Here is a 15,220-nt window from a genome sequence, read left to right as displayed (position 1 = left end):
TTGTGGATTCTTTAAAGTGTCCAAGAGATTGTTGTTCCCTGAGCACACTGCAAACTCGTATCATAATGAAGCCTGATGAATTAACATGCAGAAAGTTAAGGTCATAACTTTTAAGAGGTTAACTTGGGCTCTTAAAACATGTGGCTGGTGTGCTGTACTTCAGTTGTCAGTCCCAAAATGTTATATATTGATGGGTTTTGGTTCTGAGAAAATAAGTGCATTTATTCTTTCAGAAATTTTATTCTTGCAGAAATTTTTGGTCACAATGAGGATAGAATAAAGTTCTGTTTACTGCTTTTCAGAGTTGTAAGTGTTGACAGTAAAGCTAAAGGATATAGTTCAGTTATTTTCCTGTCATTTATCTTACAACTTTTTGCTCTAATTGGGGAGGTAGGAATGGGAAACTCCATGCTGCCTAAGTAGGGATTTTCAAATCGTAATTTAATTTTGAGGAGATATTTTTACTGATTGCTTGCTACAGCACAATCACAAGAGTGAAGGTAAGTGAAAAGCATCTAATAACTGATTAAGCAGATTTTGTTTGTGTGTTGTTTTGAGCACTGTTTTAGTTAAAGCTAGTGAAGCTTATTATAATAAAGTTCAGCTGAGTATGTTTTCTGTGTAAAAATTATTTTGCACTGATAGGAGGTTTCCATATGGAGAGCTTTCTGTGCCATAAGGCATATACCCACATCTTGTTTTTAACTGCCCAAAATGCCAATTATTTTGGTGTCAATATACGCTGTCAGTAAAGTCTGGCTTTCCAGCTATTTGGTGATGTTTTACAAACATCTGTGTTATAAATAATGTAAATCTGTCTTTAACACCTTGTATGATGTGTCTAAAGCCTATTGTTATATGTTAAAGCTTTCTAGGTTCAGTGACAATTCAACAAATATTAGCTTCCATTTTCTTCAAATTAAAATGTGACTTCTGTTTTCTCACTCTATGGTTTAATCTCAGTACTGCTGAACCAGGTAAAATCAGATTTGGTCAGCAGCTGGAGGGGAATCTGTGAAGAGCCAGGTGTTGCAGTAAGGTGGTGTTGGTGCCCTTCTCCCAGTGGGCTGCTGAACTGTTATCCCGTGGCAGCTCTAGAGGGCTCTCTGCTGTTGGAAATGTTTCATTTCCAATGAGTTGTGTGACAAAGGTCTTAATAACCTGTTGTCATTAAAGAACTCATAACACTTTTTTTTTTTTTGCAAATGCTTACCTCATTGTCGTCAACAAAATACAGCATATGCAATTAGAATCTAATTTTCTCAAGTGTCAATTAGAGATTCTCATTTTAATTCTGAACTGTGTTGTGTTCTGCGAGTAAATAGCTGTCGCTTAAGTTACAGCATTTAAGGAGCCTAGGAAATAATTTTTGTGTATGCAACTTGTGAAGTTCCTTGTGTACGTCGCTAGAAGTACAATGTTATCAGCACTGGCTATATGTGCAAGAAAGACTGGAAATAATGACCCCAGTCTTTATTGTAACCATGCAGTTTGTTACTGTAGTAACCTGTAGAAGTGTATGGGCATTGTTACGGGAGTGTTAGAAATAAGTGTAAAGGATGGATGACTAGATGAGGCAAGATGAAAGTATGAACAGTAATTTTCAGCAGACTAATAGGCATTTGTCATCAAGTTGTATCAAGTGGCATTTAGAAAGGAAGGAATACCTATGTAATACTTTTTATTTCCAAACCCTTCCTTTGGGTGTTACACAGGGACATGAATCCCAGTTCTGCCTTAGTGGTTGTGCGATATCATGCTGGGTTTGACTGAATATTCTGTATCTGACTTGGTTACATAAAACTGGACTTTAAAATTGTTAGTTTGAAAATGAGTCAAGCAGTTAAGGATTATAATGCTGTGTTCTCTGTTGTAATGCTAAATTATATTCTCTTAGTTTTGTAGGTTTACTTTTCCACATACATGGTTTTGTGTTTGATAGTGCATTGCATAAGGGAAGCCGATGGCTTGGGAAGCTGGCTGGAGACATTTAGGGAGGGGTTGACATGCAGGTAAGACTGCAAGGCAGTTGGGTAGGTAAGCCCTTTCATTGAGGGTGCGCGCTAATGTCAGCAGTGGTGTGTAATGATTTCAGTGCTAATGCTAATGTCTTAAACACAGCCAAGGAAGAAACATTTAGTGACATGAATGACAACAGTTTACATCTCCTGGAGCAATTGTCTTTGGTTTCAGAAAGCCAGTGCTGCATTGCTTTCACTTTCTTGTGTTTCAAAAGCATGAAGACTAGACATAACTAGAAATAACATCTGTGAGAAGATTAGAAATAACTGCAGTGTGATTACAGCTTATATTCCCCAACTTGTTTGGGCAGTGTCGGTTGAATGTTATGGATGGTGCTGCTGTTTTCTGTATGATAGGAGCTTATGTCTTGAGGGAGTGAAAATAATGTTGAGTTTGACGCTCAGTAAGCTCCCCAGTAAGACCATGCATGAGTGCCCTGCTTTACCTGCTCTGTGGTGAGTTCTGTCTTGTGTGCCCTGCAGAGCCCTCACTTGAGATCACCCTTGTAAATTTACTGCTGAGGGGGGAAAAGGTGAAGTATGGCTAGATTCAGGAAGGGAACAGGTTGTTTTATTTTCACTGGTAGCATTTCAGTTCCCCAAGCAATGAGGGCTGAAGAAACTGGCTGCTGAGAGCCACATTTTGATTAGGTGTTTGGGCCTGTTGTAAAATCTTGTGATGTCTACCGGTTGTGCCAATGTGGAAAGCCTCCTTAGACAGTGAAGGAAAGATATTGAGAAATCTTTCCTGTAAATTCTGGTTTTTTTAGCATCCTCTAGGAGCTAGTTTTCATAGTAGGAAAAATACACTGAATGACCCTTGTCTGCATAAAACACAAACTAATAACAATTAAGCTATTGATTACTTATTCGGGCAGTGAAAAGATACTTCTTCCAGGATTCATTTTCCCATGCCATCCCTGACTTCAGACACCTGCAGTGCACGAGTTCTGGTCATAGATTAATTCAAATGCTCATTCCTCCTAGCATTTTGGATGTATTTATTGCATGTACTACATTTTTTCATGTCTGACCACTGTAACTTGAGAGGAAATCATATCTTTTTTCATTTAAGGGTATGGGATGTACTAGTTTAGTTGAAGTGGGGATTTTAATACACTAGTGAATTTTTTGTGTAATGGGATCTTAAGCAAATTAAAACCTTTTGTGCAACTATTGAGCTTGTGCTTGTAAATTCAGAGGGTAAGCATAGGTGTAGCCAGTTTTAAACTACATAGATTTTGGATTGTTATTTGAAATACATTTTCAAGTAATTGTGATTTAACTGAAATAATAGAGCATCCTTTATTATTTATGCTTTGACTTGATAGTTTCGAATACTTTGCTAGTCAGTTAATAATCAGGTCAGAATACTGAACTCACTGAACAAAATGTCGCAGGGTTACAGAAATGCTCTCAATATGTTTAAACATGCTTCTGTCTATATTCCATATAACACTGTACATTGTTAAACCCTGTCAGTTTTGAGATCTAAATAATTTAGGAGAAAAATGAATTAAAAATACCCTTTTGGCTATTGCATCTGCCTGAGGGACATCTGTCTTGTTTGGAGGATTTAAAAATAGAATCCCTCTGTTTATTTCCCGATTGAGCTGTTCAGAAAAGTCACTAAATGCAGAGGGGGATAGAGTGAAAGTTACTTGGCACAAATTTGTTTGGAGAAGAAAAAGGAAATAAACATTTTCTATAGTCTTCCATTCCTAGTTGTTTTATGGTTAAGTAACTGTGGTGGGTAAAATTCAGGTGAACATGAGTTTCAGAGATCACTACACAGCTGAAAGGGATGAAAATGAAGTGTTTTTTACCAGTGCTGGCCTTGAACCTTCAAAGGCCTGTATATATGAAGCTGTATCCTGATTGCCTTAAGATGTATTAAATGCATATATAAGTCTTTTAGCTTCAAGGTCTGCTTTTTACAGAGTTCTCCATTTCTCTGTTTAAAACAATAGAGAAGTGACTTTTTTTTCTTTAGTTTTGTTAGCCGCTTTCATTTTCTGTTAATCCAGCAGCATCGCTGAGCTTCAGTGTCTTAGTTTGAAAGTACAGAGGCAGTGTTTGTTGCATTTTAAAACAGGTTCAGTTTAAATTATTATAGCAAAAGTACTTTAAAAATTGTAACAGTCTGCAGTTTTCAAACAGCTGAACTTTGTATGTAAATGCTTACGGTAGTGTCATCTAGCACGTTTTTGGTGGGTTTTTTTTTTTTTTGGTTTTTTTTTTTTTTGTTTTTTTTTTTTTCTATTTTGATCCAGTTTCACAACTTCATCTGCTCTGTTTAGGGAACTTTGTTCAGCCTATCCACACCCTGAGCCATGAGAATGGTCATTCTCTAGTTGCAATGGGTGGCAATGCCTGCTCTCTGAAGAGCTGGCTTGTGAATGCTTGTATAAGGTTCTGGCCCTAAATCTATCGATAACGCTTGGGTCACTGTAGTGCATTTCCTGGGCTGAAGTTGCAAAGTCCCCAGTCTCTGGGTTGCCTGCTGCTTCCCTGTTAGAATTCAGTGTGCCAGACCGACGGCACCCCTGTCTTTCATGAATGGAATTCAAAAAGACACTTACATTTCCATAAATAAATTAGGAATTCAGTGGCTTCTTCCGGCTAATCAGGGCAGGCTGATAAACCTTGCTAGCTGTTTAATAAATGAATTGTGACTGATTACCTATTAATATGGACGCCTCAGGAATTCACCCTGGGGGAAGCAGAGCAGTGAAATAGAGAGGGGCATGGCCCCCTGGGAAATCAGGGCTTCATGTTTGCAGCTTAAATATCTCTGTGAAGTATCAATAAGGAGGTAATTGAATTTTGAACACAAACATGAGCGCCGGATGGATGAAGGAGAGGGGGGCTCTGATCATCTCTTCATGCCCCTTCATACTCCCCTCCCCTTTTCCTCAGAGACCACTCTAGTGAAGATAGATGCTAAATCCATTAAATAAAGATTAGACTCTGTCGTGGTAGAAAATGGCAGCTTAGCTAGATCCCTGGGCAAATTGGGACCTTTAGCAATACAGAAAATTAAAATATACATTTTTAACAAGTGTGATGTCGACAGAGTAATAACGACTGTGTGGCTTGTGGGGCTTGCTCACCTTTCAGATCTGCTTTTGTTTGGTTATATCACTTGCTCTTGTTTTGAAACCAGCCTGCTTGGTCTCTGTGAAGCAGAGAAGACTTAGGGGAAGGAAGGTTTTTTCCCACCTTGCTTTCTGTCTTAGGCACTTTTTCTTGGCTCTTATGCTTGTAATAGTATAAAAGATCAGTACTCCTGTATTTGAATATGGAAATAATTAACTTTGGTTCCAGAATGCTCAGTCACATGTCATGAAAAGGGGTTGGAAATAGTGTAGAGGAAGCATAGAGATCATATTGGAGAGCGAAATGTAATTTCATTGGTCTTTTTTGAAATGAGTTTTATTCTCTAAGCACATGGCTTTGTTTTTTATGTACTCCAGATCAATTTTTCTGAGTTCTGCCATTATGGGAAAGATGAGTATAGGGGTGTGCATTGCAAAATGTCAATGTTCTCTCTTGTCGTACAATGAATTGTAGAAAGACAGCTGAAGTGGCCTTTCCTGGATGACAGTCTTCCTTTATAGTACTGTGCTAGACATAGAATGCCATCAGACCACCTTCACAATTTTGAATGCCTTATCCTCTGTTGCAGAAAGTCAGCATATCCTCCGGGGTTTTGCAGGCAGAACCTCATCTGCCTGTGCAAGTGGGTAACCAATTGCCATACTAGAGAGACTGCTCCTCTTTTTCCAAATAAGATGGTCATTCTGCAGAACAAAATCCAAAATTGTTTCTGTTTAACATTTCTTAATGAGAAATTAGCCTAAAGTAATGTGTTCCTGGGGAAAATTGCTGTTCCTACCTTCTGTAATTTTTTCTCATTAGATAGTTTTGAGACTGTGAAGAGAAAAAAAAAAAAAAGAATGCTTTGAGTTATAGTGGACTGAGACAGTAGTAAGATGGGGACTTTCATCTGTTCTTTCATGACCTCTCCCTGATAAGACCACTTTCCTCTTTTCGGACTCCTCTCAAATTTTAGCAATCATGCCTGGAAAACCCTTGATGCTGCATCCTCAGCTTCAGCTGCTAAGAACTGATCCCAGCATCATCATCTTTGGTTTAGGAAGAACAAAAGTAGATATTATTAAGTGTAAGAAAAGTGTTCGTATACATGGGTCCCTTCCAGAGACAGTAATGAGCGTACTGGGAATGTCTTGGCTTGTGTGAACTCAGAGCTGCTGCAGACAGGGAAGAGGTTTTCCGTCTGTTTTCCAAACTATCGTCTGCTTCCACATCCCAACAGTTTACTCATTTGTTTTTTGTCAGAGAGTTTTTAGGTTGGGGATATCTGTATTCTTTCATCCAGCCATGTTTCTAGCAAGGAAAAAAAATTCGAAGCTGGCTTAGTCTTGAGGATTCTCTTTCCTAGTGCTGGCACCAAATTGAAAATGAACAGGTACCATCCCTTAGGTAAATTGCAGTAATTGCTTGTGTATGTAGCCTCAATTTAAGAAGAGGCCAAACCTCAAGCCTCCATTGGTAAAGGTAGATGACAGCATTGGATTTACCTTTGGCCAGGCCTGTTGATCATGGGCTCCTTCTCTCTTGGGACTTTCTGGCCTTTGTCGCCTTGCAAGGGGACAGTTTGTCTCCTGAACCCCACCCCTCTCTCTCCATTTCTCAGTCTGCTAACTAGTTATAACCCATCTAATTTCCTTTAACGTTGACTGGCCCTTTCAAAGAAGTCACCAGTACCTTGAAAGCTTATGTCCTTATTTCTCTCATGACACTAGTATCCTTAGCCTTACTGTATCACCTGTCCCTCTGCCTATTTTGGAGATTTTTCTGCTCTCTTTTCCCTGCATGTAGCCTTAGACTGGTTGTGTAGCTCAGGAGTCTTCCTTTGTATATCCAAAATTAAAAAGGAGACTCATGTTAGTTTGTTGTGTAGCTTCTGAAAGCAGGCATGTGCCAGGAACCTCACAAGCTTATGGCTTTCCACATATTAAGGCACTTAGTGATGCAGCATTTTAATTAAATTAACCAGAATTCGTAAATTGTAGATAGACAGATTTTCCAGATCATCTCAATATGAGCTTTTAGAGTGATCAACACTCTGCTGGTGTTTAATCCATCAGACTGCCATATGGAGTGTTGAAGAGCAGAATATCTGTTTATTAACAATTGTTGTTTTTTCACGTCAGCAAGTACGATTTTTGTATTTGAGGACCTGGGAGTGCAATCTGTTGCTGCATCTCTTATACGAATGATATCAGTCTCATGCCAGACCATATTTCATGTCTATCCCTCTTTTTTACTGAATCCAAGTGATCCAATAGGCTGCCTAAATGGTGTGATAGACTAAGACAATCATTCCACCAGAGTCTTCAGAACTTCTTTGGTTACACTATCATGAGAGGAATCTTTCTGGATGTTTATTATGAGAAATTATAGAGATCTGTAGTGTCAGTGATTTCTGCAAACAGTTGAGACAGATTTAATGCAACTTTGCAATTTGAACGACCTGGATAGTTATAATACATGAGAGTCAGAAAGTTGTTACCTCATATTCAAGATCAAGCTGACCTTTTATTCACTCTGTATGAGTAAATACCTGTCCTCAAATTCTAGACTATTTTCTGTATTGGACTTCCTTAGCAATAGAAGTTACCTGTCTCTTCAGAGTAGTGGTCTGTTTCATTTTAGTGTGACAAGTCTGTCTCTACTCCTCTAGCTGGGTGAACGCTGCCACTTGTTGGTCTTTCCAGTGGGAAAAATACTCTTCAGGCAAGAGGAAAACAACCTTCTTGTCTTGTGACTTTTTTGTTGCTATCTTTGGAAAGAAATATTAGCTGTTCTAGGATGGGACATGAGATGGGCCCAGTGCTGAAATATTTTTTTTGCAACCTAGGCATCAGACTCTTCTCATCAAATCTAATTTAAGATAATTTTCCGCCATCGGAACCACCTGAATTCTCAGGAGGAGGAACATGCAGTCATTTTTACGCATCCTAACATTTTTGTAACTAATGGCTGATTTGCCTTCTTAGATGCATTGATAGAGTGTGGGGAATAAGAAGTGCTTATTAAGACAACTTCAGTTTTGATCTCTGTTTAGGTAAGGTATGAAGAGGAGGGAACTGTTGGTATGTGTTGATGATGATAGATAGAAAACAATGGTTTCTCACCTTTATTAGAGTTGTCCATCTTATCCAGCAGATGGCATTGAAAATGTACCTGCTGTTCTCTCTTCTTGCTAAGCAGTGCCTCAACTGAAATTTGAAATCCTACAGGCAGTATTCTTCCCTTTTCTCTGGTGCATAGCTGCAGATCACTTCCTAATGAGGATTTGGAGTGCCCCCTGCCTAGTGGGTAAAACAAAAGCCAACACATCCATGGATTAACGTGAAAGGAATTTAAGGCTGGTGTGCCATACTGTGCAACAAAATCAGTTTTCGGGATTTCAAAGTATTCCTTTAAACATTTAGCATTTGGGCAAGCCCTGTTAGTAGTCATGTCTTTCCAGACTTACATTGTTTGTCTGTCCATCTGCTCGCCTACCAGTCATCTTTATATTTGTGTCATGTGGGCAAATAAGCAGCAGTTTTTCAATCAGCTCAGCACCAAAGGCACCGTTAAGCATTCATCTTTTTGAGTAGTCCTGCGATATTCACTAGTTCAGATCTGCCGCTGGATTCCCAGAGAAGGCACAAGTTCTTCAAGCCAAGGGCAGCATCTGTCCCAGAGAAGGACATTCCTTAGGCTGGTAACAGTAGGAGTTTGTAGACGCTTTGCATGTGGGTCACTGGGAGGAGGAGAGATTGTGGATATTGATGATATTTAGAGTGGGTATCACTTAGCTTGTAATTAAAACATGAGGAGGACAGTAGGATGTAGATGTAGTATGATGATTCAAATTGTAACTGGCTATTCCAACAAAGCTGAGAAGTGAAAAAGTCAGTTCTGTAGTACTTTATCTTTGTTTCCTGTCTCTTCTGTATTCTTTTATCTTTATTCTTTATTTTCAGTAAATATACTGTTTGATATCGTTTATGTACAAGCACTACTGTAGCTCATGCAAGGTAGTGTTTTGTTACTCCTGAGCAGCCAAATAATTTGAAAAAAATGATAACATTTATGTATGTGAAACACAACTATCATGTGGAGTTGGCATGGATGCCCATGTCAGAACTACATAGCATGGCTTTGTTTGCCTCATATTGTTTCTATATTGTGACTCTAAGTTAGCAACATACCCATTTCAAAGTACTTAGACCACATTGGGAGCTAATGAACACTGCTGCCTTTCTGGAACCTATGTGATTAAAAATGCCATCTACCAGTCCCTGCATTTCCTTTATATCTGAGGACCTGAGAAGATGTGGAAACCAGAGCTTTTTACTCTCTCTTCCTATTCCAAACAAATTGTGTGCTCCCTCTTTTCAGGACTGTGAACACTGCTGCTGTTCTGTCCCTCATTTAGCCTTGTGGCCAAGTGTAGTGCTTGACTCTCCAGTAAGTCAAGGCATCCAACCTATAATCTAAATCTTCCATTTTTCTGTACAATACCTCTGGAATAAAACCTTTCCTATCTATCCACACAGCTCTTATCCAAGTTATTTTAATATTACACCTTTTCCAGGATCTTTTACTCTGATCTTAACGAATGTTCTTCCACTCACAAAAATGAGCTCATAATTTTGACTGTGATCAAGGTCTCCATACACTTCTCCACACATTTTGATATTGTATCAAACTGCTTTTCTTTCTCTTCATGTTTTTTTGTGCTTTATCTAATACACTGCATCCAGTAAAAGAAAGACAACAGACGCTTCCAGTCTGTCAAGAATGCAAATTACTGTGAGCCATTGCTGTGTTTTCTAAGAAACTGGTTTCCCTGCAGACTTTGGAGGCGTACTCTGTAAACATCCAGGCAGCTAGCTCATCCTCCTTCCACCTGCTGTACAGTAGGTATAGAAATCTTGATAACTGTTACGATTATATCTTGTAAGTGTGATACTTTTCAGTGTCTTCATTTACTGTGTACATCTGTTGTCTATATTTATATAGTGTCTTCCCTAAGCTCCTTAGGGCAGAAGTAACTTGTCCTGTGTTTGTACACCATGTGGCATTACATGTTGTAACAGCAGATACGTATGGAATAAACTTTGTGAAGTATTCCTTGAAGGGCTTTGATGACATAAACTCAGTCTTTTGCAGGAGTGCTCAAGGCTCTTTTGACCAACTGCTTAAGAAAGCAGTTCTAGAAAATGTCACAAAAAGATATGGCTGACATTTGGGACCAGTATCCATACCTGTTACCCTTGACACCTGCCTGGACTCTCCAAATCAGAAATAGACTCATGCTAAGCTGTACATGCAGTCAGATCTTAAATATGCTGAACTGGCTGTTTTGAAAGCGTTTGTATCTTTCTGTAGTTCTATATGAGATTCTCATCTTGGACCCCGCAGTCTGGAACCTTAATTTAGTTGGCATGGATCTTGGATCTAAAACACTATTCCTGAGATTAAAATGGGATTTCCTTGTTTCATAATAATTCTATTCCCTCAGTCTTGGAAGTTGACAGAGAAAGATACATGCCAATTCATGGGTGAGGGAACCCGGGAGATGGATTGAGAAATCACATAGGAGGAGTGACTGCATCAGGAATAGAAACCACGTTTCCATTTGCAGGCTAAAGTGCTGTGTGCTTGGACATGCTGTCATTCTAGCCCAATAATTGTATCAAAGAAAACTTTATAAGTAACACAGCTCTTATTGTATTTGAGATAATACTTTCTGACACCAAAATAATGTCGTTCAGCACTATTATCAGAAACATAAGAGGTCCTTGAAGTTCAAACGTGGCTCAATTAGTCACAGCCTTGCTTTTTCTTCTATTATGAAACAGAAGGGAGAGAGTGGAGTAAAATTTGTCTCTGGACCTTCACTTTCTGTGTAAATTGTAGGCTTCTTGAAGGGCCATAATATCTTTAAATGTTTTATGTCATGTATGTAAATAACAATCTTTTTTTTTTCAAGAAGTGGTAAAGTAATGGTAATTTGCTGTTATGTAAGTCTGAGAAAGTTAACAAATTAAGTGTGATCTTCATAGGTGTTTGTAATCATAAAATTTTAGTTAAACTACACTGATGTAGTTTTTTTTTTTTCTTAACAAAGATTTGTCACTTTGGTAGATTCGTAAAGAGTAGGTTTCAAAATAATTGACATAAGTTTTGTTGGATAGAAGGTGGTGACCCAAGGATCTGTACTCTGGCCAGCTTCACTTGATAGCTCTTCATGCTCAGACTGATAAGAATAGTTATGCTAAGATGTTCTGATATTCTGTATGTTGGGGTTTTGAATAGGATCTTGATGTTTTTTAACAAAAAAGTTGCTGTTTTGCAGCATGAATTTTCATGACAAATCTCTCGGAATCTGCCAGAGAATTTAGTTACACAAAGTGAATGGAGTTTGTGTGCAGCTGGTGAACGTGGCAGTGTTTAACCATGTTTTGCATGTACCCCTCAAACCTGCTGAGCTCCTAGGATGGTCCAGAACAGCCAAGTGGAAGCATGCTCCCCAGCATGGTGAAGCAGAGCGGATTGTGCCCTATCTGTGTATGTCTTCAGGCTTCAGTGATGCTCCAAGACACAGCAAATTATTGTGCTGCTTCCCACCTCTTCTGCTTGACTTTAATAATTGTTTGCACTTTACAGTCCATATTTCTGCATAAGGTTTCATATTATTTTCCCAGAAAGGAAGTAAGTCTCATTCTTTCTTTTGTAACTTCAAATACTCTGTCACTTCAGGCAGTCTTTTGGTAGGAATAATTCTGAGATAGTGTGAAATACACCATTCACTTTGAGAGAGCTGCTTATAAATCAAGAGATTTCTTCATGAGAATGTGGGGAAAAAAGTGAATCTCTGATTTTGAAAGGTAGCACAGTTGTTATTTTACATCTCTACAATTGAGAAGATAAATTGAAAATTCCTACTGACTCCCAACCCTGACAAGAATAAGAGGGGGGGAATTCAGAAAAAAGTAATGGAAGCCAGTCAGATTAAAAGTAGCAAAAAGGAATGCTTTTTACACAATGAATAATTTGATGTGGAACTTTCTGCCACACTGGGATTTTTTTTTTTTTTTAGGCCAAGTACTTACTAGCTATTGAAAGGGAATCAAGCAATTAAATGGATGATGAGAACATTGCTAGTTATAGCAGAATAAAATATAAAATGAAGTAAGAAATATCAACTGCTTCAGGATATAAAACAAGCAATTAGGAAGAGGAAGAATCTTTCAGACAATTATTCCATATGTCTTCACAATGGGGTTCTTTGCTTCCCCCCCCCCCGTGATGCTTCTGATATTGGGTGCAGTCAGACAGGTTACCTTACGGGGTAGATGACTGCTCTGCCCTCCTCTATCAATTCCTGTGTTCATTTATGGTTTTCTTGACTACAGATCTGACAGATTCTTGTTTAATAGGACATAATGTTTCTACAGTCTTTTTTTAGCGACTAGTCTCAGGTCCTATCTATTGATAGGATTTTATATACAAGATTTTAGTCAGTCATATAGAGTGTAGATTCAGAGCATGCTCTGAGTTACGTCTCTAGAGATAACATTATTATTAAACCTTTTTGAGGTTGTCCCCGGTGGCAGCTCCATAGAGCAGGTGGCCTGCACGGCACAAGCACACAGGGAGTCAGGAGCTCTGTGTCTTATCAGAGCATATAATCTAAAAATCACTCAGCCTGTTTCTCTCTCCTGGGGAGATGACGACGATGACACAGGACTCTTATGCTAAAAACTAATTGTTAACCTGCTGCAGAAGACGTCATTCAGCACAAATCCCAACAGAAAAGGGCTGGGTGATGGATGTTTCTGGGTAGCAGGCCAAGCTGTCATTTAGTTTTCAACAGATAGTTCTCTGGGTTGCCTCAAGATTTTCATGCCTAGTACCTGGCTTACTTGAAAATAGAGATTATATTAATTAAGAAAAGAAATGCTTATAATTTCTATTTACTAATGCATGCATATAAAACTTGGAGGAGCAAACAGTTCCTCCCCTGTCTCAAGATGTGAAATGCAGTGATGCTTGACTATGGTGCTCAGGTTTTCTGGAACAATAAGTAAAGCAGTGGCTAGGTGGAGGGTTAGAGGCTAGGAGACAGTGTTGAACAGGAATATAGCAAGTAGATAATATTTGGGAAAGGAATGTGGGATTGCATATACATATGTTGATAGGAGCATGGCCAGTAGATCAAGGGATGTTAATTGTCCACCCTAGTCAGCAGTCATTAGACTGCATCTGCAATCATAGAATCAAGAATGGTTTGAGTTGGGAGACACCTTAAATGTCATCCAGTTCCAACCCCTCTGTGCTGGGCAGGAACACCTTCCACTGGACCAGGTTGCGCAAAACCCCATCCAGCCTGACCTTGAACACTTCCAGGGATGGGGCATCTACAGCTTCTCTGGGCAGCCTGTTCCAGTGCTTCACCACCCTCACAGAAAGGTGATTATACTTATACTCTCTAGAATAATGTAGGCCCCCTTTAGGTACTGGAAGGGCTGCTATATGGTCTCCCCGGAGCATTCTCTTCTCCATGCTGGACAACCCCAATTCTCTTGGCCTGTCCTGATAGGAGAGGTGCTCCAGCCCTCTGATCATCTTCGTGGCCCTCCTCTGGACTCTCGCCAACAGATCCACATCCCCCTTACCTTGGGGGCCCTGGACCTGGATGCAGTGCTCCAGGTGGGGTCTCACGAGAGCAGAGGGGAAGAATCACATCCTTTGACCTGCTGGTCATGCTTCTTTTGATGCGGCCCAGGATACGGCTGGCTTTCTGGGCAGCAGGCACATGTTGCTGGGTCATGATGAGCTTAATGTGTCTTAATTAAATTAAATTAAATTAATTGCTGGGTCGTGTTGAGCAATGCCACATCCAGTGGTGTCATCCATGCCCTAGCATGAGGAAGACATTGGTAAACTGGAGTGAGTTCAGTGGAGGGCTGCCAAGATGATCAGGGGGGCTGGAGCACTTGACCTGTGAACAGAGACTGAGGGAATGGGCTTGTTCAGAATGCAGAAGAGGTGACTTCACAGGGATCTGATAGCTGCCTGCTATACCTGCGAGGAGGTTATTGAGGAGATGGAGACGGGCTCTGCACTGCATGGCAGGAGGACAGGAGACAAACATCATAAATTGAAGCAAGAAGGTTTCTGACTGGATTTGAGATGAAATTTTTTCAGTATGGAGCAGTCAAGTATTGGAAGGATTGCCAAGAGATGTTGTGTGGTCTCCATCCATGGATATTTTTAAGACTTGACCGACTAAACCCCTGAGCAGCCTGTCTGTTCTGAACAGAACATTAACTGGAGACCTGCCAAGGCCTTTTCAAACCTGAATAATTCTCTGATTCTGTACAGTTTTTCTCATATGATATTGTACACTTGACCTGTTCTCATACATTAAATTTTCTTCACATATCACTTTTCCTTGTATCCTCTGTTTGTTTGGTTTTTTGGTTTTTTTGGGGGGTTTTTTTAATTTACTTGTTCTACTCCACTCTGCCTTTCTGCCTCCAGATATGTCTGGTAGTCCCATAGTCACTGGATCATGGAGTCTTCTGGGTTCTCCTGGCTTTCAAAGTTTCTTCAATGCCCCTCAACCCTCAGAGCAATCTCACCAGTCACTACTCCTCATGGCCGTCACCACCTTCTGCTTTACTTTCTGAGCTGTCTTGTAGATGATTTGCCATCTGTTCTGCTGCAGTGCCTCTGTTCTTTGTTTCCAGTAATGGGTGAAGAACACTAGTCCGCTCATTAAAAGACAGCTATGGCACTGTATTCATCTTTCAGAAGAGAAGAAAATAATGGTAGATACAGCCTCAGGCTAGTGGCGTGCATGGACTGGGAAACATGAAGAGATTTTTTTTTTTTTTGGAAGCCCAGCTTTCTGGACTGTTCTCAGTAGACCTTCTGGAGCAAAAAAGAATATTGTGAATTTTTTTTGTTTTGTCTTGTTTGGTTTTTTTTTTTAGGAACGACAGTTGACTAGTATGCTTTATTTCTGGGTTTCAAGAAACTGGAGTTTCTTGTGACCACTACTCTCAGGAGATATCTGCAGACTCCAGTACCTCTCTCTTTCT

General features: G+C 39.6%; 1 protein-coding gene across 5 annotated transcripts in view; it reads left to right on the top strand.

Moving 5' to 3' along the window:
- LIN52 (lin-52 DREAM MuvB core complex component) overlaps positions 1-15,220 on the top strand; it is a 46,386-nt gene that overhangs the window by 18,518 nt on the left and 12,648 nt on the right. For 2 of the 5 annotated variants that reach the window (XM_086748762.1, XM_086748767.1), the window contains one exon: positions 14,658-14,860. The exons of 2 other annotated variants lie outside the window; for them this stretch is intronic. In XM_086748762.1, coding sequence (XP_086604888.1) covers positions 14,658-14,806 — 149 coding nt within the window. In that variant the 3' untranslated portion in view covers positions 14,807-14,860. One more of the 5 variants, XM_086748765.1, reaches the window with a different exon arrangement.

Source organism: Chlamydotis macqueenii, chromosome 5 (genome assembly GCF_036417535.1).
Source record: "Chlamydotis macqueenii isolate bChlMac1 chromosome 5, bChlMac1.mat, whole genome shotgun sequence".
NCBI lineage: Eukaryota > Metazoa > Chordata > Aves > Otidiformes > Otididae > Chlamydotis > Chlamydotis macqueenii.
This window is presented reverse-complemented; position numbering and strand designations above follow the sequence as displayed.